This window comes from Gallus gallus, chromosome 1, assembly GCF_016699485.2.
Source record: "Gallus gallus isolate bGalGal1 chromosome 1, bGalGal1.mat.broiler.GRCg7b, whole genome shotgun sequence".
NCBI classification, from domain to species: domain Eukaryota; kingdom Metazoa; phylum Chordata; class Aves; order Galliformes; family Phasianidae; genus Gallus; species Gallus gallus.
The window spans coordinates 74,601,284-74,629,007 of record NC_052532.1 but is presented as its reverse complement, the minus strand read 5'-3'; the positions used below and the strand labels follow the sequence as shown (position 1 = coordinate 74,629,007).

General features: G+C 38.6%; 1 protein-coding gene across 1 annotated transcript in view; it reads left to right on the top strand.

Annotated features, from left to right (window-relative positions):
- Window positions 1-27,724, top strand: part of ANO2 (anoctamin 2) — a 203,288-nt gene that overhangs the window by 13,368 nt on the left and 162,196 nt on the right. The window contains exons 2-5 of the mRNA XM_046909597.1: window positions 5,200-5,372; window positions 8,252-8,626; window positions 24,658-24,756; window positions 26,701-26,849. Of these exons, the coding sequence (XP_046765553.1) occupies window positions 5,200-5,372; window positions 8,252-8,626; window positions 24,658-24,756; window positions 26,701-26,849 (796 nt within the window). The remainder of the gene's footprint in view (window positions 1-5,199; window positions 5,373-8,251; window positions 8,627-24,657; window positions 24,757-26,700; window positions 26,850-27,724) is intronic.

Here is a 27,724-nt window from a genome sequence, read left to right as displayed (position 1 = left end):
CCTCTTTAAACCCCAGCTCACAACCCCAACAGAAATGCAAGTCTCCTGTATTCCACTGTAATTCCTGAACGGTATTACAGGTTAAGCTTCTAACAACAAATACAGGGTTGCAATTATTTCCAGGGTGTAACAAGCATCCAATTACTCTCAGATCACACAATAATATCACGCACACCTTTGATCCAGTATTTAACATTCACACTATATAGCAGCCGCTTATAGAGTATCTGATGCTGGGTAAATGGAGTATGCCTACTTGCCCAGGGCACGGGAACACCGAATTCCCTGGAAAAAAAGCTATAACAAATGTCCCCAGCAACAATAATAGTACTTATATTATAAATGGAATTCCACAAACAGTATTTTTATAAACAGAAACACTTAACAATTACAAAGATAACAACAATGACAAACACAGTTCCTATCACAAAAAGAGAATCAGTTCGGGCATTTGGCCACCCTGCTTGACCAGTCGCTTTAAACGCTTCAATGACGGTTTCCAGCCGTTTACCTCACAGGAGGACGAAACCACGGATCCGACACTTTTGTAGCTACGATCTTTCCAGAGCTTACACAGTTTACATTCCCGAGCACACTATGGCCTCACTCTCGGGATACCTTGCGCACTTTACCTGTGGGGGTTCTTGGGATTCTCCCCCTAAGTGGGACTCCCCTCCCTAGAGGTGTATTCCCACACCGATCGCGATCACCCAACCTATACCTGCGGATCCAGCCTCAGGGGGAGCACCCTCGCTTCTTCAACCCCGCGCAGGACGTCTCCTCACGTCTTATGGGTCCCCGTACCTGTAACGTACCTGGTCTGTGCTGGAGCTCCTTCCTTGCCCCACAGTGGATGTGTCTGCCTGGGGAGTCTTGCCGAAAAAAATTGTTTTCGGGGCGCGCCAGAAGCGTCCCCTGGTCCGATCAGCCCTGCGGTCCAGCAGTTCTCCTGCCTGGCTCGCCAAAACCGACTTGCAGAACAAACTCTATAACCACGAATTACTTATAGAGCAGGTACGCTTTACTTGGCCAACCGAGTACCGGGGAAATAACTCCTTCCCAAACTGCACACAGAAAGCAGGTAAACATGCCTCTTTATAGAGGGGATACATGCATATTTATAGTACAAGGAGTGGTTATTACAATTAATTGCAGTACAATATTCCACACCTATTTTTCCCCCAAACCCCACCCCTAACTAATGGCCCCATATCGTTCCCATTGTTCGTGCTCAATGACTCTTAACAACCTAACAGATTAGCCTTTTATTCACAGGTTAGCTCATTGTTTCTGGGGCTTGCAGCTGTACTCTTAATTCTGAACTATAGTGAAGCTCATGGAATCCTGTTGTATCTCTGTTCTCCCACCCAGTCCTCTTCGTAAAATTATTTGTGTACCAAGTCACAGAGTGCAAACAAGTATTAGAAATAAGGCTTGTCTTTGTAGTGCTACTTTAGTGCCCCTTTGCTATCCCTGATCCTTCACTTTAAGAGTTAACCCTGATACACACTTAATGTGGGAAAAATCAGGTGCTTTCTGTAACCTCTATATTTAAAGGATTTGGAAAAAGAAAAAAAAAAAAGGAAAAAAATCATATCCTCTGAAGTTTTACACACAACTTATTATCAAGATACAGCTCAATTAGCTCTTAAGTTAATGCTACTACCCACAGAGTGGCTCAGGTTTATAGTTTGTACTTTGGCTTCCCACATCTTTCTTCACAGCTCTGCTCTGTTTCCTACATTCTTTGCAACTGATGTTAATATTCTTCTATCCCTTAAGACTCTCATAGTATGTGCCAGAGGCAAATGAGTACCTACATTAACTCAGGTGTGTTCTTCCTGCTTCTAATGCCAGAAGTGAGGGCTTCTGTATATGAGGGTCTACCAAAAGTGTGCAACCACGTGTTTTTACATTTGCGTCTGTGAGTAGAGTTTGGATTATATGCAGGTGTGCTTACTCTCTTTTTCGCTACTCTTTCCTTTCCTCCATTGTGACATCACAACACTTATCTCTGTGGAGTTGAAGAGGTGACATTATTACTTGTCTCACATGTTTTTTGAAAGTCTCTCTGTAGACTTGATCACTTATACGCAGACAACAGTGTTCTAGGTTTATACACATTATGCATGCTCAATTGGCGCTCAAATGTCGAACCATGTGTCCTCCATCAGTTAATTCAGCACATAGTTTGATCCAGTATTGTAGACACTATCTACACTTTTGTCTAAAAACCTATTCTGACTTGAAGTCCCTGTCTGTCTCACCTACTTAGCAGTGTTAACGTCAGGTTTGTGACATGGTTTGTGAAGGCTGAGAAGCATAATAAAAGTTAAATCATTTTATTATGAATGTGCTGTTGATTTTTTTTTTTCCTTGGACCAGCTAAAATGACCAGGAAGCAAAAAGGTCTTTCAGCAATGGTGCTTAAAGTTCTTGTGAGATATTCCATACTTAGACTGGAAATACTTTGCACAGCCCCTGGGAATGAAAGCTTCACTTATTAACTATTTGCCTTTGAGTTTCCCTTGTGGCGTCATTATGTGCTTCAATGAAGTAAAACACTGTCTTCTTGAGAGATCAGAAAAGCAAGACTGGTGAGTCAATCTGCTGCATGGTTCAAATGTTGCAGAACACAAATCTGTTATTGGCAGGAAACACAAGAATAATCATAACTTTCAGGGGAAACCCCCACCCCTCAAGCATTTCCTTCTTTAGCATTTTACTGACTCCTCTTTTTCACATGATTGCAGGTAAGTAGATTCATTCTTGTTGTAGTTTAATGTAGCAAGCAGCCTCACCCTGTGGGATGGTGAAGAGCATAAGAAAAAAAGGTAGAACTTGTAAGCTGAGATAAAAAAGTATGTACAATGACAGAAAAGGAAGAGAGAAATAACAATAACAACACTAATTATATATGTACATATATATACATAAAATGACTGCTGCACAATGCAATTGCTCACCATCTGCTAACCCATGCCAGTCCCCAAGCAGCAGCAGCCCCTCCTAGCCAACTTCCCCACAGTATTATAGTTGTGGGTTTTTTTTTTTTTTTTTTTTTTTTTTTTTTTTTTTTTTTTTTTTTTTTTTTTTTTCCCCACATGATATCATATAGCATGGAATATCCCTTTGGCCTCTTCAGGTCAGCTGTCCTGGTTCTGACCCCTCCCATCTCCTTGTATGTCCCAGACTCCATGCTGGCAGGACAGTATAAGAAGCTGAAAGACTGAAATGTCCTTGGCTCTGTAAGGCGCTACTCAACAATAGTGAAAACACTGATGTGTTATCAACATTGTTTTTCCTCTAAAGCTACATAGCATCATACCAGACATTATAAAGATAACTGAGTCTGTATCAGCTAAAACCACAACAAATCTGTATTGAGGGAATAGAAGATTAACAGTAGTACACAATGCCTACCTTTGACTGTTGAAAAATTGAAGAAATTCAAAAATTAAGAGGAAAATCTGACTTCTGGACACTTTTTTAGCAATTCTTTCCCCTCCACCCCAAAAGAGAGGAATATGCAGAGTTTAGTTATCACCATCTTCAAGAATGATGCTTTTAGATTTTCCTTGAATTATTTTAATTAAATGAACTCTGAACAACTCTGTTCGTTTCCTGCATACAGTTTTATCTCCAGTTCTTTCTCTTTTGAAATGCAGTTTAGATTCACTGATTCTGCCACCAACTGGATGTTTCAGTAGTATAGAAGAAAGACTGTTCTGTCTCATGAACACTAAATGAGAGTGAGAATTATTCCTGCCTTCAGACTTGTCTAATCTCCAACACCATGAGGAAGGTCTGGAGGAAACTGCTGGAATTTCCCAGCACTTTCTTATGGCACGCAAGGATACTGACACAGCTCCTAACACAGAGCAGCAAATCTCATAGGACATTTCCTCTGCGAAGTAACTACATTATGTGTTTTTTTTGTTTGTTTGTTTGTTTTTTTTTCCTTTCCTTAGGCAGAACACAGAGAATTGCATTGCTAGGATTGTTTACTAAAAAGACAAGAAGAGATATCATGTTTGAATAGTGTTTTCCTGGATATATGGATGGGAGCTGATGACTATTCAGTTATTTCCTCTTCCTGGAGAAGACAAAAGTCCTTAATAGAAAGGCATGGTGCTTCATCTCTTTAAACACAGTGGGGCTAGACATATGAGGTAGATGGGTCATCTCTTTGGTGGAATATACTAATGCTTGAAAGACTAAGCCATAATTCCTGAACCCAATAAGCATCTCAAATAAAATACTGGTAAAAATCAGACAATTTTCATTTACAGCTATGATACCACTAGAGGGGGAAAGAATATGAAACATCTGTACATTACACAGGTTTTGGTACCCATTACTTTTTACCTTTATTCTTGCTTTGTGTTATTGATTCTGTTGACTATCTGCATTTGTTTCCTATGATCAAATATTATTCTTATCTGTTGTTATTGTACAATGCTGTACAACAGAGATACAGTTACTGTTTGCACTGGTAGTGAATAGAGAATGGCATGCAACTGCTGCCCCCCTTCAATTATGCTGCCTTGTGGCCATGACATTTTTATATACCAGAGACGGGTAAAATTTTCATGACATTAGTCCCTCAGAATAAAATACTTAATGATGAATTTTGATGTACTTTATGAGAATTTCACACTCTCACTTATCCAGAAGTGTAGTTCTTAGTAGAGAATGACTGTTAATCAGAAGCTTCTATCTGAATGCACTAGATTTTGATCATGTCATGCTAGAACTGAAACACATCCCCTTCAAGTCTAGTTGTAAGCCATAAGCAAATTTGACTCACTTCAGTTCTAGTGACTTAGTTTCCATGCAGCATGAATGGTTTACCCAGAGAGCCCTGATACAATCACAACACACAACATACAGCTTCCTCATGTTCAGGAGGGAGGTCCATGGCTTGTTGCAATGCACTTAATTTCCGGGTCCTAATTTTATGACTGAAAGGAGGAGTACAAATTATACTGAACAATCAGGGTAGTCCTGTGCTAAATGCAGTACCTGCTATTCCTCTGCAGTTGTAGGTATCTTCTCCAAATACTCTAGTTCAGTATCCAAAGTCTAATAGTGTCCATTAATTGTCCTACTTCCTATTCCTTTATGAAACCACCTGCACACACACACACAAAAAAAAAAACGTATTTATATTACACTAATCAACTCTCATTCATCTAGCCTCCTCACACTCAAGTCTGAACAGGCAGAAGGCAGCAACATCATCAAGAGAATATTTCTTGGGATGCAACAGCAAATATCTAACTGTTCCTCGAAACAGGCCTTCCTTGCACAGCAGCAGGATCAATGGATCTTTAGAAGCACCTAGCTGTGTGGATACCGACTGCAGTTCTGTAAGTAGGATTTTATGTTCACTGACATAACTCTAATAACTTTGGGATGAAGAAAAGGTTTGGAGTAGGATGAGCAGAGTATGATGCATTCCTTCTCTGTTAGGCAAATCCAAGCTGTTCTGAGAAAAGTGACAGTGCAAGTAGACATATCCTACAACTTTAGATTGTTCAGTAGGTTCTTGTATTGTAAACTGTATCCTTTGGTGTTCTAGTGGTATCACCAAGATTCTATAGATTGAGTCAAATTCTTTGAAGAAGAATAGAGAGGTTGCTATTACCTTGGTGAAGGAATATATCTGCAGGCTGATGACAGAATTGGCAATCCCTCTTCAAACTGTGGGTCAGCACATATCCAGGTGTTAATGTGAACAAGATTGGAAGTGGAAGTGGGGTGGCTACAGTCTTCCTAGCAAAGCCAATAGTAGAAGAGAGTTCTCCTGGGGTATGTATGCAGTGATATATTTTCTTTTAGAGGGTTAGAACTCATTAAATGTTGATCCTACTGTCCCATATTCTTATTGCTTGGTGTACTAGTTACTTATCTTGGAAATATTATGAAGCAATGAATCTGGGACTGAAAATGGTAATTTAGAACACTCTAACTTCTAGAATGTCTCTGAGAGAGGAAAGATCTTGATGGCTCTTACAGAAATTTTGCACATTGCAACTTACTTAATATGTTTTTCTCTCTAATAAGATCTTCTTGTGCCAAAATGTGAAGTGCAAATTTAGGGCAAAAAAAAATTTTCTCACAAAAATTTATGGGAATATTGTCTTGTTCTCTCAGCAATAGAAACCCACAGTATTTGGGATGGCATTTTGTTGCCAAAAGTCTGTGGTGAGGAAAAAGCAAGAGTTAACAGGAGAGGGAGAGAGGGAGAAGGGCACGATGGTATCTCCTCATCCTTTTATTTTCTGTAACTCCAGCAACACCAAATGTTGCTATGGTGACCTGTCAGGTGACTGGGATGTGGCAGCTGGCTGCAGAGGTAATAAACAAGAAAACCTATTAGCAACTTTCCAACTTCCTTGTCCCTTCTCCTGTGGGTTTTTTTTGTTTGTTTGTTTGTTTGTTTTTTTGTTAATCTCATTTCTGCCTGCACTTGCCCATAAGGGAGGAGAGAATGCTTAGAGTTCATCTTCTCTAGATACAGCTAAGCATTGCAGTGTGTGAGTAAGAAGGAGGTGGTGACATCATCACTTCTGTGTTGTACTGTGTGAAACCCTCTGGAAGGGAACATATTGTCACAACTTCATTGTGGCAGAGATGGATCCAGAAGGTTTGCATGGACTGCCTGTGAGTACTTTATGAAAATGAATCTAACTAGAACATGGGGAATTGCAATAAAATGCTGTCTCCCAAGTAGATTTATATTCCATCAGAATGCATTGCTGAATGTAAGTTTATATGTGCCTAGAGGGACTGTATTAATGCACTACATATGAGTTTGAGGTAAGTGCAATATGTAGAACAGATTATCTGGTGATAATTTCAGGAAAGAAAGGATGGAGTGTGCATATTAAAAAAAATATTAAGAGATATGGTGACTGAAAGCTGCTTTGTGGGAAACTGAGATGTGAAGGGAAACAATGAAAATCAGGATTTTGGGTGATATTAGAAATATGTGTATTTAGATAATGTCTTGAAGTATTCATGCTGAGTTAACAAATGAGAAAACTGCAAAAAGTATGTTTAGTTAACTTTGAAGTGCTACCAGTACATGTAATAGAAGGGGAAGCAGGGAAGAGAAAGAAATTTTTAACAATACTTATCAAAATTTTACTTGTATAAACACCTATGGGAACCATAAATAGCTGGATTTATGGGTTGATTGATCTAAATTAGTGTTACTCTATTTGCTTTCATGTAGTTCCCCAGTCCCTGCAGAGCTGGTGTCACGGTAATGAATGACACTGTAGAGAGTTAGGTGAAGGGTTTTAAGATACAGCACTGAGCAGGATGTGATGGTTGTTAAAAATTTTGGAAAATATACAAGCTACCTTAGTGAAAGAATTGGAAGTTAATGCCTAAAATTTAATTTCAGTGTTCAACAAATGTACTACAGATTTGCGGTCCCCACAGGGGTGGGGTGGCAGTGGTTAGAACAGAAGTAGCTCCGTGCCAGGATTTGCATAGTGGGGACAAGGTCGCAGAGACAGTCCACAGGGGCAGTTGAATAGAACATAGGTGATCTTGATGGTTTTAGTCATTGATTTCCTTTTGCAGTGCTACTATTCAGTCACATACTCATCTCGTATTAAAATACACATCAACTGTATCCCCAGTATTTGCCAAATAATCTGTGTTCAGCTCTGCCCTTCTTGCCCTCGTACTACTTGGAGGAACATTTTCCTGTTCTACCTTGAATCAGTTTTTTTCTTTTCCTTCCTGCACAAATCTGTCTTATTCCCTTTCCTGTCCAACTTTCCTCCACAGTTCACCATTTTCTATGTCATGAACTGTAATGTGATCCTTTTTTTCTCAAACTTCAATCCCATTTTAAAATGCTGATGTGGTCTCCTATGTCCTGTTTATACACAGGTCAAAGAGATAGTGCAGACATACCTGACCATACCAGTACATCAGAGAGGCAGCTATCTTGTACATTTCAAGGAGCAAGATAAAGCTGCTGTATTAAGGAACTTTTGTACGTTTGCAGTCAGAGGATCTCAACATGACCAAATCTGAACTATAGAGTACAAGTTTATAGCTCATTTATTTTCTCAATTAATCTCCAATTTCTACTCTGTTCAGCTAGTGCTTTTAAATACTGTTTACACAGGTAATTTTAAATACCTGTTTACACAGGTACATTCAGACTCCAGGTCTGGCTTCTCCTTGGACTTTTTGGTTTTCTATCCATGTATTTCCCCCCCAGATTATAAACAATTACCTGGACGGGACCCAAGGAGAGGCCATGGACTCCATGAGTGGCATGCACTTCAGAGATAGCAACAGAAAGGTTGACTATGTTTTAGTCTACCACTACCGGAAACGCCTCACCCAGCACCAGCCTGGAGCTGGATCACCCAGACCAATGCACAGGGCAGCCTCCATGGCCATTGTTTCAAACGGAGGGACCAAGAAGGGCTGCCTCAAGCTGCAGCCAGACAATGGCCAGCATGCCCCTCAGGAGGCTGAAGTGATTGAGCTGGACCCACTGGACACCCTGGAGGAGGAAAAACGACTGCAGAGGGAAGAGTATGAATGCAATCTAGTGGCAGCAGGACTGGAGATCGAGAAGGACACTGAGGTAAGAGGGAGAAAATTGTGCATCCTGCATGGTGCCGAATGGGTAATGGCCACCATGCTGTGTAAGATGGCCATGCAGGGAGCGTAAACACTGGTGAGCAGGAGCATGACTGTGGCCAAGCATCAGGGCCAGCTCTATACCTTCTCTGATTTAATGTTAACCAATAGGAGAATCACATACATTATGTGTCCTGTTCCTGAGGCAACTCATAGCCAGTATAAGAAGCTAATCCTAAACCTTGTCACTGCTGTTCACTGCTGAACATCTCAGGATTTAAAGCTGTTGCTTTAACCCCAAATTAGGAACCATCAGAAATAAATTATATGAGCTATTTTATGCATGCCTGTCAATGGTTTACAGGCTGGTTTGGCCCGGTTCCATGACTAGCAGTTTGGGGGGACCCACGCCCCAGGAAAGGGAAAAGGGGAAAAGTGGACAAAAGGGTAGAAAGATGGGCCTAAAAACATAACAGTGGCAACAATCTGATGAGAAACAAAACTAATTCAGTAAATAAGATATCAGAATGCGAGATAACACACTACAATACAGTATAACAGAATTGAAGCTAATAAAATCAAATAACATGAGAGAGTGTCTGAAAAACCGAAGGCCTTACTCTAATACTGAGGCGAGATGCCTAGTCAGGCTGAGCAGAAGAGAAAAGAGAGGGCATTTCATGGTATGCAAACAGTTTTATCTTTCCCTCTGAATGGAAAACAGAAACAGAACAATGCAAAGTCCTTTGGAGTATGTAGTATGTAGTTCTTCTCTTCTGAGAACAGGTACCCAGAACTATCCATGATCCATGGAACTGGAGCATTAACTCTTTAACTCCCAGTGCACTACATGATGTTAAGATGTGCAATACTGATAACAAAAACCATAAAAGCATGACAATGCCTAAAATATGGAGTGAAGCCAAAAAGAAGATGGAGAAGGATTGATTAAGTCTTTTTTCCTGAGAAATATTGGTTTGTTTAATGTGGTATTGAGTAGAAATTTCAATGTTACCTCTGGAAAAGATATTTCTATATCTTAATATCTTTATGGCTTACATTAATTAAATGCATTTTTCTTGCAAAAAAAAAGAAAAGTATTTACATTTCAATTTTTTTTTTAATGAAAATGGCTGTCTTAAGTAATTTCCTGGAATAAAGAGTGTTGCCAAGATATTTCATATTTTATCTTCAGTGTGACCCTTAACTTTCCTCCCAACAATACATTAGTTTTGTGTCATTTTCTTCATTCCATCTATAGAATAAATAGCTCTTACACTGCAGTAGGAGAACCTCACATCCTTTATTGTATTTCTCACTGCCTGTATGACATATTGGAAAATGCTATAGTCATATCTGTTTGGAGTTTTTGTTAAGTTACTTCATGGTAATGGTGCAGTCTGCAGTACATCAGTGAGCATGGGTCTTCCAAATCCCTTGCTGATGCACTGAGCTTTTACTATCCCTTTGGAAAGTAATTGATATTTATTTGAAAGCCATGGGTATTCTGTTCTCCTGCAGGAAAGTCCCTTCTGGGTTCTAGTTTTAAGTATTCTGTTGATTTTGTCAGAAAATTCACAAAACTTAGGGCTTCTTCTCAGAAGAAAAGTGCTGACAATGTACAACTCATACTTCTTTCCGTGCAACCAGTCAGCATTTCCAAAATGTGGACCAAATCACAGGTTATGTCTGAAAATTTGAGCTTAGCTAATTTGGCATTGCATGTGCACACTGTGATGGGAATAGAAATGAATAAAAGAACCTTTTGACTCTTTCCATTTTTCTTGCTCTCTTTGCTGAGTTGCAAGTGCCTGTAGGTTATATTTCACTGTATAGCCTAGCTGAGCCATCCTTGCACTAAAAATAAGTGATCTCAGATCCTGATTCTCTTACAGTAAGCATTGGAGTTTGGGTTCAATACTAGTTATATATGACAAAATTACTGCAATGATTTTTATAACCAGATTGCATAAACCCTGTGAGAACAACTGTTTTTGGAGACTTTCAGATCTGATTTTCATCACTACCTGAAAACTCTAGCATTTGAATATTTGACTCTTACCCAAAGTTCATTTGGATTCGAATTCTGGTTTGGATCCCTTCCAAATGAGGGCATGCATCCTTAAATAAAACACAAAGTAATAAATGGTGTCATAAAGGTCTGGTCAAGAAAAACTTTGTCACGGTATTCCTCATAAAGTTCTAAGGAAATTCTTAGTTGTCGTTTTTGTTGTTGTTGTTGTTGTTTGTTTGTTCTGTTTTGCTTTTGAATGGAGAAACATATCTATTTTGAAAACTAGAAAAATGCAGTTCCACCACTTTCCTATCCCTGTATGTGTATGTACATAGTTCACACACACATATAGATACATAAGAAATCTAATAAAAAGGGAAAACTTTTTTTCTCTAGGATGTCCTGAGAAGCTAGAAAGGATTTTGCATGATTCTTTTTTCTTTGCTGCCCGAGGCATATGGGTTTTAGTTCTTTGTGCTGTAATCTTATCTGCTTTTACATGAAATAGTAGAAACAGAAAGAGAGATGGCAAAAGGAAATCTATCATGTCCATGACCTTCAGTGATTATTTCTCCACTGTCCTTCCTGGGCAATATAGTGGATCTACAGCTGAAAAAATATTCTTTTATAGGCATATGTAGATCTGCTTGTTGTTAACCCCATTGTTTGTACAAAAAAATATAAACAAGATCTGTGGAAATCATGAAGGTTATATTTAATGACTAACGTTCAGTTGATTCTTATTTAGCAGATACAGAATTAAATGATTTGGCATTTAATGACTTTGTATAGCCTCTGATCTTCTTGTGGCAGGAATGTAGCATAATCTATGGTCTTGGTTAACCCTACTTTGTAAAGACTATAAGCTTAGTTAGCTTAAATGAACTAAGCACAGCATCAAGCTAGTCAGCCTACTAACTTCACAGGAAACACTACCAGATGCTGCTTTTATAGGCTAAAACTAATTAGATGTTAGGAAGTTCATTTCTAGGAACACAGGGTATCATCAGAAAAAAATTAAATTCTATTTCTAAAACTATGCTTTTGAAAACCTGGAAATTTTAATGTAATTGTGTCTTTTAACATACAATATTAATAAGGTTTTTATACGCTGAATAACTAGACACAAATACCTTTGTTATTTCTACTGTCAATTTGTTGAGTAAAAGAATAGACACAGTCTGATAAATTAAGATACATAATTTGTACATGAATACAATGAGAACAATTACTCCTTTTTTGGACTATGTGAACATGGGCAGGATTATGGTCTCTCTCAAATTATTAAATCAATTAAGCAATATATGTCTAGTTTTCAACTTCCTTATGATTTTCTGTCACTTTTTACTGTTGTTCTCTCCAAAGAGAAACTTTGTTCTGCCTCGTAATATAGCATTCTTGTTTTTTTGTTTGTTTGTTTGTTTTAAATTCAGTTATTATTTTGCATGCACAAGGCGAAATGCACAATGAAGGCAAAGAACCTGAAGGTGTGTTCCAAATTTTTCCCCATATAATGTGACACTGAGTACACAGAATCAGAACAGCAGTAATAGTATGTGACAACCTTCTCCCCATCTTCCTTATTGAAGTTGTACCTGATTTTTAGGCTGTATTCATGTGTTATAGCAGATACTGCCAACATTTACTTTCAGTATTGATGTTATTTGTGTTGTCAGGGTCCACAAGTGATAGATCCAGCTTAAGGAGCTCTTTAGTTGGTTAATCTCTTCAAACCAAAGTCCAGTATAGCCTGTGTTCAGAAAAACAGTAGAATTATCATAATTTAGTGCTATGTGGAACTGAAATTTGGTAGAAAGAGTAGAACAGAAGAGGAAGCTCCCTATTCAGATCAGCTGCCAGCAGGATAGCAGCAAAGAACTACTGTTTTGCATACTTTGTATGAGTGAAAATAGTGTTTCTATATGTGACTGGTCTGTTTTGTATTATGAAGTTAGATAAAGGAAGTCTTGTGTTGACTCTTGTATACGTCTGTAGAATTAAATAGCTTCTATTTTACAGTACTACATTAGTGACCCTACCTGTAAACACTTAATGCTAATCTGCAGTGTTAAGCATTTGCAGGGTTTGCTTCTTCTACTTCAAAAGTAAAACACAGTTAAAATCACGGTAAAACTATTTTTCCAATATGCTTGTGCCAGAACCCAAATTCTTTGGCACGTCTTTGTAAATTTCAGAGGAAATGTCAACAGGTCACATTTATCCTTGCAAGTTGGCTGCCAAAGATATGAGAGTCACCTGCAAATAAACTTTATTTAACAGGCAGTGACATAGGTCAACCTCTGCATTAGATACATAAAGAATAGTATAAGGATAAGGTCACCTCAAGGTCACCTCAAATATTCCAATTCAATTCTCAGGAAGAACAATAAATACTATTGACACTGCAGGAAGTTCTGAGGTTTGACTTCCCTTTTCCCTTCCCTTTCCCTTCCCTCTTCTCTTACTCTTTCTCTTCCCCTTCCCCTTCCCCTTCTGCCTCAATGACTGCAGAGGTAAGTTGTACTGTATTCAGTCAGTATTAGGCACGGCAAAAGCATAGCATGAATAAAATGAAAAAACACTGGAAAGGCAACTTAGCATTCTGACAAAGTGGATAATTTTCAAGCACAGGGGAAATGACACAGTTTTCTAAATAGCATTTACAAGACGAAAACATCTTTTAACAATAACATGACAATGGTTTTAAAACCAAGTATAGACTACCCTTCAAGAAGCTCATCTAACTGGAACTTTTGAGCTAGTGTATTCAAATATCTCATTAAACGATGCTGGCTACATCATAGCTCAAGCCAAGGAAGTTCTCGAGGAGGTCCTCAGTGTATCAGCTTATGTAGCACTATTGACAAGAGTTGTGCTGATGGTGTTTAGATTTTTCTGCTTAGTATTCCAAGGCATGTTTTTAAAGCTTCATTAAAAAAAAAAAAATAAAAAAAATCACACACACAAAATCTTCAAAGTAACTAACCACAAAATCCCACCTGGGCTAAAATAAAAATTATAGTACTGCAGCTGTTTTGTCCCACTAAAGTACTCCTTCTCCGGGACAAGGCTTTATCTTTTGACTCCTGTTGGTGGTGAAGGACAATAGTAACCAAAATCATATCATGGTAAATTATAGTCCAAGTAGAGGATGCTTCTGCTGAGTAGTCCCATCTGTGCTTTTGCACTGCAAGTTGTTTTCTTGGGTCTGTTATATTACCAATTACCATATTTATGTCATAATGTAATTTATTTTAATGTCAATACCTTTCAGTGGGAAAAGTGGAATTTAACTGGCCATGACTTCAATTTATTTCAGTAGAATGATTTTAACTTGACAAAATATTTTTCAGTATAAAACATTTCAGATTTTAATTACAGTGGTATTTCTTAATTTGGACATAATTAGAAAAATGATACCATTTTACTAATTTTTCAATGTGAATTGCAGGTAATTCCAAGAAAAGCCTTTAGTACCTATGAAGAATCTTATAGGCACTTAATATGAATATTCAAGTTTTCAGGATGTACCTTCATCTAAAGTGCAGAGGGAACCTAAACAATAAGATACTTTAATTTTAAGATGGTAGAGAAATTTGATGACTCTAGGATGTTTATTCATATTAATGAATGCTTTCTGAAGCCAAGGAGGTGACATGGAGAGTGGTGTAACATGAGAATAAGAGCGGGGTCTTTGTGGTCTAAGTCCTTGGACATTTCATTCACTCTCTCTTCATCTCTCTCACTCTGAACAAGAGAATGGCAATGCCTCTTTGGAGAACACTTCATATCCCCATTACATAAACATTTGATGGCTATTTTTCAACTTCTCTAGTTACAGAAGCATTAATTAGCTAAAACATGTTTAGCTCTTGTAGGGAGCTGAAATGTAATACACAGCTATTATAAAATCAGTTTTGAACAGATGCAAGGTCTACAGTGATAGTGAAGTGGAGATGAGGAAAGGTTGAGGGAACTGGACTTGTTTAGCTTGGAAAAGAGAAGGCTCCAGGGAGACCTCTTTGTGGCCTTCCAATATTTGAAGGGAACATATAAACAAGAGGGGGAATGGCTGTTTACAAGGATGGATGGTGATAGAGCAAGGGGAAATGGTTTTAAACTGAGATGCGGGAGGTTTAGGCTAGATATTAGGAGGAACTTTTTCACACAGGGGGTGGTGACACACTGAAACATGTTGCCGAGGAGGTTGTGGATGCCTCATCCCTGGAGGCATTCAAGGCCAAGCTGGATGTGGCTCTGGGAAGCCTGGTCTAGTGGTTGGTGACCCTGCACACAGCAGGGGGGTTGAAACTATATGATCATCACGGTCCTTTTCAACCCAGGCCATTCTATGTTTCTATGATGAAAATAGTGGCAAAATGATTAACTATTTAAGGAGAAATTTTAATTCAGTTTTAGAAAGGATTTTGGAGTAGCTCCGTGGGTGTTGGATGTGGTTCAAATACTGTTAAAATAATGACTGATGATAACAATTGTCTAGGTTGACTGTTTTGTCAAAGTTGAGAAACTTGCATTATGAGTTCTGTTTTTTAATTATTGTGTTGTCACTTAAATAGATAGACTACTGGGCAGACAGACCTTGTGTATTTTAACTAACATCCAGACACTTAATGCTGAGCTACTAGGTACGTTAGTCAAAATGCCTTCCAAAGGTCTTAGAGAAAACTGAGGGGATACTTTGAAGTGGGTTTATACACTGACAATTATGAGTATGGAGCTCTTGGGCCAGAAGTAATAAATTTTGCAAATCGTTTGCAGGTTCAGAAATAGAGGCATTAAAATCTAGAATTTCAGAAGATAGTAGATTTGAAGTGTAAAATTTGGTGATATGTATAATGACAGTTGGGCAAGAAACAGCCCTATTTTACCCACACTTATCTTTATAGACTTGCCTGGTAGAAATGGCATAGCCTCCCAATCTTGCGATCCCTTTTTGCTAAGAGTACTGTGCTGAGTTCTGCCACCTGCTGGAGAACCTATTTCTATTTTCTGCAAACAACTATAGAGATAAGAAGCCAGCAGACTTGGCTGATTTTTCTCTGCTGGAACACAGCAGGGGGAGAACACGACACTTGTGGGGAAAGGTACAAGAAGTAACAAGCTCAGATTGGTTTGTTCACAGGTTGATCCATGAAAAGATTTTTAAACTGTCGGTATTCTCTTTTGTAGCAGAATTTTAATCTATAAATTAAATCTGTGGAGACAACTGAAAGAGCGATGCAGGACCTGAGGGATGCTGTTCTTCACCAATTATATGCAATCACCAAAGAGCCCCTGGAGGAGATCTGGAGGCTGAAATGGTGATAATTTCTGTAAACTGTTTAGACTACTGCAGACTGAATAGCAGTTTCACAAAAGTAATGTTAAATATAAGACAGTTTGGGGATTTGTGTCCTGGGATTTGTTGCTTTTCTGACCTTTTAAGGGACAGAAACCACACTGATGCTTATTGAGGTGAGGAAGAAACTTCCACAGTTGCTGGATGAAAACTCCTCCAGTGGCAATACCTGCTGCCTATGTGTCTCAACTTGTTCTTTGGCAGAAAAAGAAATCCTGAATTTTTGGAGATTTGGTAGTAGGGAGAATAGGACTACACTATCCTCAGACAACTGCCTGCTTTGTCTGCAGTAACAAGCAGCCCTACAAGAATTTCTGGTATCAAGTAAGCAATTACTTCCATATGCTTGTTGACTGAGTATCTATCATTTGATCTCTTATTATCTGTCTTGGTTTCATATCTCATGTGAAGGAAACAGAAGAGATCTTATGCAACTCCTCTGTGTAAGTGATAGACATTGGAAATTTGTGTGGGAGTAGATTCAGCACTGCAGGGAAGTGCTCCCTGATTTTAATATGTTGCTATTATAAATGTATACATTAGTTTATATATCATTGTGTATTTTATTTTGTTGCTATACAAGACAAAGATGAGAAGGTGACTGTTCTTCATTCAGAGTTGTTGGTCTGTATGAAAGCAAATTGAAAGTCAGTCTAAGTCTGAAAATTCTGTGCTCAATGACCAAAACAGCTAGAAGGACAGCAAGAAGGAACAAATTTATTTTCATACAGAATCACAAGGTTGGAAAGAACCTACAAGATCATCTAGTCCAACCATCCTCCCATTACCATTGCTACTGACAAGCTACTAAGCCTTATCTCCTAGCACCTAATCCAGAATCCTCTTGAACACTGCTGGGGACAGTGACTCCACCACCTTCCTGGGCAGGCCATTCCAGGGCCCGACCACTCTCTGAGCGAAAAAAGCTTTTCCTTATATCTAATCTAAATCCCCCCTGGTGCAACCTGTGGCCATTTCCTTAGGTCCTATTTGTTGTCTGGGAGAAGCTGTAGAGTGCAATGAGGTCTCCCCTGAGCCTCCCCTTCACCAGACTAAACAATCCCAGCTGCCTCAGCCGCTCCTCATAAGACTTATGCTCTAGATCCCGCACCAGTTTCGTTGCTCTTCTCTGGACGTGTTCCAAGGGCCTCAGTGTCCTTCTTGTAGTGAGGGGCCCAAAACTGAACACAGTACTTGAGGTGTGGCCTCACCAGTGCTGAGTACAGGGGATGATTACCCCCCCTGCTCCTGTTGGCTACATTATTTCTAATGCAAGCCAGGATGGCATTGGTCTTCTTGGCCACCTGGGCACACAGTTGGCCCATGTTCAGCCAAGCATCAACCAACACCCTTGCGTCCTTTTCCTCTTCACAGTCATCCAGCCACTCTGCCCTAAGCCTATAGCGCTGCATGGCATTATTGTGGCCAAAGTGCAGGACCCAGCACTTGTCCGTGTTGAACCTCATCCCATTCACCTCCGTCCAGTGATCCAGCTTATCTAAATCCCTCTTAAGGGCGTCCCTACCCTCAGGCAGATCAACACTACCTCCCAACTTGGTGTCATCTGCAAACTTACTCTTTGTAGGCTCAATCCCCTCATCTATGTCATCAGTAAAGATATTAAACAAGGTGGGCCCCAGTACCAACAGATCAGATTCTTCTGTTCCATCTGAGCTACTGCCCGCATTCCTCTTCCTGCTCAGAATGCTCGGAAGGGGAGGGGGTAGAGAGGCTGCCTGATCCCTGGTGCCCCCAAATCATGAAGTGACGGTGGGTGCTGCGTTAATACCAGCAGGCTCCATGGTGACGGCCGTATTGCCCGCCCTGCAGCACGTCTGCTCCGGCATTGCCAGCACACTCCCACTGCCAACCATGCTCCCTGCTCGGTCCTTCACACTTCTGCCAGGACACGGTCCACAACATATTTTGTTTATGTTGATGGAGAAAAGTAGGAAATAATAAGATCAGTTTTACTATGAGACAGAAATAATTTGAATCAATATGTGTGTACATATACATGTATGGAATACATGTATATAGATAAATATAAGCATATCTAGTGAACAATATATATAACACTGTTCATAATATTATAGTATAGAGTATATATAGTTATATATGATTGTAATTATTTTGCATTAATATACTATACTATAATAATATTTTTTACAAAATTATTTAAAATTATCTAAAATTATTAAAGATCAGAAAGTCTTTTTTTTTTCATTCTGTAGTATATAACATCATAGTACACAAAATGTAATTTGTAGATTGTAATGTATTAAAATATATATAAAATATGTAGTATCTAAAATATGACAGCATTTATATATACTCCAATGTGGCACTTCTGAAGTGCTACTTCTAACAACTGTTACTTTCCTCTAATCCCTTCCAAATGAGTGAGAAGCATTGCTGTCCAGATTCTATGGTTAGGATATTTCTTGAAATCAAAGTGTAGGTTCTGCTCCCACTGAAAATGGTCATAGTATGTGAAGAACTACTAAACTTTCATAATTCTGTGAAGAAAAGTTTAAATTCTAGTAGTTTCTAAAGGTCATATTCAGTTTTTCTGGATTTGTGATTTATTTTGATTCTTTATATAGTTTTTTTACCTTTCTCATCCGTTGTTCTCACCTTTTGCAAATGGTATTCTCCAATGGCTGTTTTGAAAACTGTTGACATTCACACTCTTTTTTTCAGTTCTCATGTTGCATACAATTTAATGCTTTAAATAATCATTTTTTTGTCTGTTTTTTAGCATTGACAGGTTTAACTGCCTCAGGATCCTTTTAGGAAATCATGATAAGTAGCATCCTAAAGATCTTGTCCCTTTTGAAGGTCACTGGAAGGCTACTGAATCATTTATTTGCTCACACTCTGCACTGTAGGACCCAGGAATATTTTTGTGGTAGCCTGCGTTTTGAAGGCATACTGTCAAGTTTGTTCAGGACAGATAAATACAAACTGGCAAGCTTACTTGTTTGTCACTGGTCTCTGTGAGTTGACTGGATAGTGTTTACCCTATATGCAGTGTTGTTGCTCAGCTTTCACAGGTTAGTGCACACTACTTCACCTAATCAGTGTTTGACCTGCTCACCTTTCTGAGGCCTCTGAGTATTTGTTACTATATCTTCACATCACCCTTCCTTAGTACTCTTACCACAGGACTGCTGTGTCCAGGGTTCTCCATTTATACTCATGTATCTTCAGCTACCACTCCAATACCTGTATCAATCTTGCCATTCCTCAGTATATCTTTCTTTGATCTATGTGAAAGCAGTCCATCCTTTTCTCCTGTTTATCAGTTGTCATCAGCCACAGGTCTATGCAAAGTCAGAAAGTCCAAGGCATCTGCTGATCCACATACATGAGAACTTAGTACATTATAACAGTTCATTTCTCAAAGATTTCTGTATGGAGCTTGTTCCTCTCTTGCCCTCTCTTATTTCAAAATGCTGTCCTTAAGAAATGGCTCAACTTTGCCATGGAATTGGCAAAGCTTGGTTTCGGTTAGCTAATTTTGCTCACTAGAGGACTGGAGGTAATTTTAAATGGATCTGTTGCACAAGGTATTTGGAAGCACCATGGTGACAATGTACGTCACAGCTAACACCACAAGGGACTCCAGTTTACTTTCCACCTGTGAACCACAGATCACAAGTGGCTTTCCTGGAAAATATTTGTTTATTTACAGGAGTTGTGTCATGTAATGTCACCAAATGGCAAGCTTCTTCACAGAAAAAGATGTTCCATGGTCCAAGTATGATTTGTTGATAATTTCCACATCTTCCTTCGTAATGCTCCACTAGACTCACCAGACTCACTTCTTGGCAGGACAGACACAGCTTATCATGAGGACCTGCTGGGTGGTTTTATGAAAGACAGCTATTCATTCTACTACAAATTAGCTGTAGTTTATGTTAAATTGATTTGTAATCCTCTATAATAGTGTACCTATTTAATACTAATTTATTGTTCTCTTTGTAATTAATTCTCAATTTCCATTGTTTCATAAAAAGGTCTGATTATAATGTGAATCTGATTTTGTTACTGTTGTATTCTTTTAAGTATCAGAAAAGACTAATAAGTAGTTTTAAAATGCATGACTGGAATGCTGGCAAGGAAGGATTAGTTGGGGATGTGAATGTTGAGGACAGCCTTGGATGTAGCGATCATGAGATAGTGGTGTTCAGGATTTTGCATGGAAGAAACAAGGCAGTAAGTAAAATTACAACCCTAGACTTCAGGAGAACCAGTGTTGACCTCTTCAACCTATATACTTGGAGGTATGCTGTGGGTTAGAGCACTGGATACTAAAGGGATCTAAGAGAGTTGGTTGACATTCAAGCACCACTTCTTCCAAACTCAAGATAGATGCCTACCTTAGAGCAACAAATCAAGCAAAGGTGGCAGGAGACCTGCATGGGTGAGCAAAGAGCAAATGGAAAAACTCAAACAGAAGAAGAAAGCATATGGAATGTGGAAAAAGGGTCTGGCCACATGGCAGGAACATAAGAAAGTTGTCAGGGCATGCCACAAGGAAGGCTAAGGCCCACTGGTGAGGGAGGTCAAGGACAACAAGAAAGGTTCATTTAAGTAAATATGTCAACAGTAAAAGGAAGACTAGGGAAAATGTGGGCCAGTTGCTGAATGAGGTGGGTGCTCTGGTAGGAGAAGACAATTAGAAGGCAGTCACTGAATACCTTCTTTGCTTCAGCTTTTTGTGCCAAGACTGCCCCTCATGAATTCCAAATCCTGTAAAGAGAGAATGTCTGGGGAAAGGAAGACTTCCCCTTGATCAAGGAAGATCTGGACAGAGATTATCTATAGGCAAACTCAAGGCACACAGATCCAAGGGCCCCTGTGGGGTGCAGCCATGAATGCTGAGGGAGCTGGCAGAAGTGATTGCCAAACCACACTCTGTCATCTTTGGAAGGTCATGGAAAATGGGAGAGGTGCCTGAAGACTGAAGGATAGACAATGTCACTCGAGCCTTCAAAAAGGTCAAGAAGGAAGATCTAGGAAACTACAGGCCAGTCAGCCTCTGTCCCAGGCATGGTAATGAAACAGCTTATTCTGGATGCCATCTCCAAGAAATTGGAAATAAATAAGGTAATCAGGAGTAGTCAACATGGATTCACCAAGGGGAAATCATATTTGATCAATCCTGTGGCCTTCTATGATGTCATCACCAGCTGGGTAGATAAAAGGACAGCAGGGGATGTTGTGTACCTTGACTTCAGAAAGGTGTTTGACACTGTCTCCCACAACACCCATGTTATAAAACTTAGAAAATGTGGAATAGATTAATGAATGCTGAGATGAATTGAGAACTGGATGACTAACAGAGCTAAGAGGATTGTCATCAGTGGTGCAGAGTCTGGTTGGAGGCCTGTAACTAGCAGTATTGCCCAGGAGTCAGTTCTGGGTCCAGTTTTGTTCAACATCTTCATCAATGACCTGGACGAAGGGATAGAGTCCACCCTCAGCAAGTTTGTTGATGATACAAAGCTGGGAGGATTGACTGACACACCCGAGGGCTGTGCTACCATTCAACAAGACCTGGACAGACTGGAGATTTGAGCAGAGAGGAACCTGATAAGGTTTAACAAGAGCATATGTAGAGTCTTGCACCTGGAGAGGAATAACCACATGCATTAGTACAGGCTAGTGGATGACTTGCTGGAGAGGAGCTCTGCAGAGAAGGACCCGGGAGCCCTGGTGAACAATGGATTGGCCGTGAGCCAGCATTGTGTCCTTCTGGCCAAGAAGGACAATTGTATCCTGGAGTGCATTAAAAAGAGTGTGGCCAGAAGGTCAAGGGAGGGTATCCTACCCCTCTACTCTGGTGAGGCCACATTCAGACTACTATGTCCACTTTTGAACTTTCCATTTCAGAAAATATAGAGGTCTCCTAGAAGAAGTCCAGTGGAGGGTCAAAAGATGATTAAGGTCCTGGACCATCTCCCTTACAAGGAAAGACTGAGTAACCTGGGTCTGTTCAGCCTGGGAAAAGAAGACTGAGAGGGGATGTAAGAAATGTTTATAAATATCAAAAAGGAGGTGAGGGGCAGATGAATGAGGCCAAGATCTTCCTAGTGGTGTGTAGCAATAGGACAAGGAGTAATGGCTAAAACTTGAACATAGAAAGTCCCATACTAACATGTGAAAGAGCTTGTGTATGGTAAGTGTGATGGAAGAGTGTCATGGTTTTACAATTTTTTGTTGTTGATATTCCACATCATAACATCGTGTAGTGCACTGGGAGTTAAAGAGTTAATGCTCCAGTTCTGTGGATCATGTTTTTTTAGGCTTACTATATATTTAGAGTATGACTCTCATTTCCCTTACATTTTTTCTTAAAGTTTTGCAAAAGAATACTTACTTGAACTGAATTTCCAACAGAACATGTTGAGTCTCTATAGATACGGCCTACGTTCCCAGCTTTGTAGAGTTAGACTGCTTAGTGATTAGAGGGCAGTTTTCTAGTTATCTGCAACTGCTTACACTTGTAATTGTCACCTACTCCCAAAGTGGCCACACAAGTTTCACATTTAAACCCAGCACATAACACAGTTATGTCCTCCATCAATCTGGAAGACTTGCTTCAGTATCCTTGTATCCCTGCTAAATTTCAGAATATATGAGGGATTGAAAATAGAGGTTTATGTTCCCCTGAAGAAGGTCGGGTCCTTATCCTTACCTACATATAGGAAAATGAGAAGTGACTATCTGCCCTAGCAACAAAGCCTTGGCATGCACATAACCGAAGAACAGTCATTAATCTTAGTATTTCTTCCTGGTCTCTACATTACACCTTTCAAGTTTCCTTCTGTTCACTTCCATATCCTTCTCTTGTGTCTTCTTTCTAATCTACTTCCCAAATTTTATCCCTTTATTCCAGTAGTGAGCATTCAACTGAAAAACTTACTGATTTATAAATAAATAAATGAACGTTAATTCATGTGCTGTGAGGAAAAGTCTGTATCAACATACCTACATTTTAATTTTATGATTTTGCCAGGGGTGCTGCTTTCTGATCTTAGAATGCCATTATGTAGCTCAGATGTGCTATCAGAATATCACCCCCTGAACAGCCCCGATCAAGGTAAACTGTCTGTGTAGGTGTTCCCTTACATTGTCTTCTGCACCTGTACAGCATAACCAGCTACTTATACATACCTTTGTTAGACACTTATTTCTCTTTAGAAGCTAAACATGAATATTTTGCTTAGGTACGCTAATCCAGCTGTTAAGGTGGTAAATATAATCCTTTTTAATGAACAAGATCAACTGATTTTATCTGATGAGGTGTACAAGAAATAGTAGGACAAGAACAGTTTGCTTAAAGTCACGTGCAGAGCAGAAGTAATGTTTTGTCTTTGCTGGTTCAGATGGGCACAAAAGTTCACTAATGAAGCCATGTAATTTTCAAAATATCTTGTGTGTGGAACCTATAGCTCAGGGGTTTCTGGTTCAGATGATTCCCAAATCCAGATGATTCCCAAAACCTTGCATCTTTGTGGTGCACATACAGTTGCAGAGTAGGTAGGCAGTTTTATGGCTTTCAGATCATTAGAAGATTTGGCTTTCTGAGCATTAGATCAGACATGCCCAACCTGCGACCCACGGGACACTTTGTACTGTGGTCCAACCCATCCCATACTATCATGGTGGCATTTCTTCCCTGCCAAGTAGCCTGGTATGTCCTGGCTCTGGGCGTGCACCCGTCCCTCAGCAGCAACCAAATCATTGGTGTGCAACTGGCAGTGACTGGAGGGAAACCAGGACACAGAATGGGCACGGTGCAGTGTTAATTCAAGTTATGACAAATAGTTTTCATGTATTTTGATATATTGATTAAACAGTCTTGTGAACAGCAAAAAAATAGCTTGTTTTCTGTTTTGATAAATGAATATGAGAATAGGTTTCAAGATTGCCAAAATAATGAAAAATCTTTTTGGATATTTGCAACTGTACTTTCAGTTGACATAAATATACTACCTGCAAAATTTCAAGCTGAATGTATAGAGTTGCAATTAGATATTCAACTCAAAAATTTTATCTTGTCTCTCTATTATACTTTTATATTACCAGATACCTATGTTACCAGAGAAAAATATCTCTCGCTTCACAGTCACACCTTACTCATTTCATCAAATTTTTTGCAGTATATACATTTGTGAACAACTATTTTCAAGGATGTAAAGGAAGAGTGGGATTTCACCAAAAATCTCTGATGAGCAATAAGTATTGCAGCCACTTCCACTGAACAAGACCAGTGCATTAGTTTCACAAAAATGTCAAATGTCTCAGTAGTTCTGTGTTGCTCTCTTTTTTATGTTTTAATTAAAAAAAATATATATATAACACACTTTTTTACTTATATATATTAACTATGTTACATATTCTACCTGTGGCTGAAGACAGTTCCTCTTCTCTCATTGTGGACCAAGCAAGCCAAACCGTTGGACATCCATGCATTAGATGATTCAGCTTTTAAAGAAAAAGTCACATTTAATCCTTGTTGTAAATGAAGTTGGTTATTCATTATGATTTCTCTCTGTTGCAAGATTTAGTTAGATATGCCATCTTGAAACCTGATTTCTGTATTCTGTTCAATAACATTGAAATTTGTTATTTTCACTACATATTTCAGAATAAGAGCCAAGGACTGAACTTCGTCCGTATTCATGCAACTTGGCAAGTACTTAGCCGAGAAGCGGAACTCCTTAAAATAAAAATGCCCACTAAAAAGGTAAATATCTTCCATTTTATATCAACTAGTTTTATTCCTGGAGGAAGACTGATTAGAAACATAAATGTTTTGAAGCTCTTAGAGGTACATTATTCTGAATCACTCCAAATAACATGTAATGGTTATTTTTTCATCTTCCTATTTTGTGATGATTTAGTTTTCAGAGTTGAATTTCAGATGGGAATTTCTGAGGGGATTTCAAGGGCCACAGAGGCAGCTCACTGGTAGACCATGTTCTGTAGAGTTACAACAGAGGGGAGTTTTGAGGAGAGATTTAAAGCTGAGGAGGCAGTAGCTATTCAGAATTTTGTCAAGGAACTTTCTTCAAAGGTGAGGTGCAGTACATTATGATAGTGAAGGCATGTCTGTAGTGTTTTGATTTTTACCGAACAGTTATTTTCACCCAGTAAAGGATGTCCACACCTTAGAGTGTTACTGTCTGTCACTGTCAGAGATTTGGTCAAGCTAGTCTTACATATTCTTACTCTATTGTGTACAGTAAGTTTAAACACAGTCTCCCTCAACTGCTTACTTGTAATCAGCCTCTGAAAATGAATAGACTTTGAACAGCTACTGTAAGTTGTCCTTTCTGGTTTTATACTTACTTTTTCTCAGTTGCAGAAATTGAATATTACCAGTTAAATACGGCAAGCATGGCACGAAAATTCCGTTACTGTCATAAAATTTTTGCAAAGACATTCAGGAGATGAACTTCCCACTTTGAAAAACTGAAACCTTGTATTTCAGGGATTTAGTAATAAAAACTGGAAAAAAAAAAAATCAGCCAGTAACATCAAAAGGAAAATTCATTTTTTCTTTTATTTTAAAAGCACAATGTTTTTTTTCTGTGATGTTATTTTTATTTATCCAAACAACCAGTAAAACCATAAATAAAGGATTTTCAGTGGAAAGTATTCATCTCTAAACATAAGTTGGTTGCAAAAAAGTCTTTTACAACATTCAGCTTTAAAACATCTTTCAGGACAAATGACATTCTGGTAAAAGGTGCTTTCTGAGCAAATTCAGCTACATGCATAATTCTGTATAGGACTGAACTGTTACTTCTGATGAATGAGAATGCACCACACTGGAACAAATTAGATACATCAAATATAACTAGGTGTGTAACAACTTCAAACAAGAAAATAAATCCCCCAAAATACTGTAAGTTAAAGAATGTCTAAGTTTCCAAGGAACCTAATTGCAGTCCTTGAAAAAAGTTGAGATTGTGCTGAAGGTAGAGGACCAGATGATCTAAAAATTATGAAGGTTTAAGGTGCTTAATTAAGGTTCTTAATAAAAATATTTTATCATAGGTTCATGCAGGTGTTACATAAAGTTCATTTACTTATTTTGATTAATCAGATTGCAAATAAACACATTTGGTAAGGTCATTTGTATTTCAGGAAAAAAATAACTTCTGTATCTTTGGGAGGCTCTGTTATTCAATATGTCAATCTGTATCAACAAAACTGACGTCCTTGGAATTGTCATAAAGTCATGAGCCAGGCATCCTCACTTTTAATGGAAGGTGTATGTGTGTATCATTAGACAAAACTAGCAATTATTACCCAAAAATAACATATTTACTCTTAGCAGTATCATTGGCAGTGAGTAAAGTTCTTTTTTGCTTTGTCTGCCTCCCTATTTCCAGTTACAGTTACAAAGTCAAAATCATTGCTCTATCTTTCCGTCATATCCTTGCAGCTCCTAGCTGAGATGAGTTAGTTAGGATTTTTCTTGTACTACGAATTTTCTTCTGAAAGAAGCTTGTGTCCTTGGAATTGAAACCTTTGCAGATTCAGGTTCCTGCTCTTACATGAAAATTGATGTTAAAGTGCTTATTTTAAATATGGAATTAAATAAGTGTATGAAAATGATGGTTTTTTTCATTTTAGTGTATTTTTGGAAGTCATGCTCATATGCGACATTTTATTTAATCAGATGTATGAAATCAAAGAAGAAGGGGGAATAGTCAAAAAGTTAAGTGAAATATGGCGCAAATTGTCTGAACCTCTGCAACCCCAGGTGCCACAAGAAGATACCAAGATGAAAAGCCTATCTTACCCATTTTCCAGAGAGAAAATATATTTGTGAGTACCTTAAATTGTAAAGAGCAATGAATAAAGTTAGGAAAAAATTAATAAATTATAAGAGTTTTTCAATCAAAAAGCAGAAATTTGTTAAGATTGCACAATTTCTGGGATTTCTGAGGAAATTCACTGACACTGAATTTAGTTTCAGAGGATTAACAGAAATCTATGTTGAAAAGAATTTAGTCAATGTTCTTCTTTCTGCTAGATAAGGCACTTGAAGCAGTGCAAAAAATAATTAACTATGTTCTTATAATAAACTGTAAAAACATAGCAACAAATTTGTGGTTAGCAGGATAGTAATATTACTGCCTGTTTTGAGACAAAAAAGATGAAACAGAAATTTGATAATACATTTCCTCTTACTACACTTATTGTAGTATGAGAGCTCTTCCAAAAGTAATACCTCCTATTTTATTATGTTGGCCCACAGCATCAGAGACAGATATTAGTGGTATGGAGGTAGAGGTTGAAATTTTCCAACAATATTCCATTAAATTTTGTTGCCATAAGACAGATGGCATCAGAGGTGCAATCTGACAAAATAGTGTCTGTCATGTAAGTGTGTATGAAGCAAGTATGAAGCGAATTCCTTCACATGGAAAAAATTAAACCCATTGACATTCATTGACACTTGCTGAATTTATGGAGATGAAACAGTGGATGTCAGCACAGCGAAGTGATGGATTGCGTGTTTCAGCAGAGGCAACAGCAACATGAAACATAAAACATGTTCTGGGCAGCCAAATAGATTTTTACAAGCACAGCCTGCAGGCTCTTGTTCATTGCTGGCAGAAATACATAGTTAATGGTGGTGACTATGTTGAAAAATAGTGTTTTGTATCTAAGAATTTATTCTATCAAATAGTATTGTT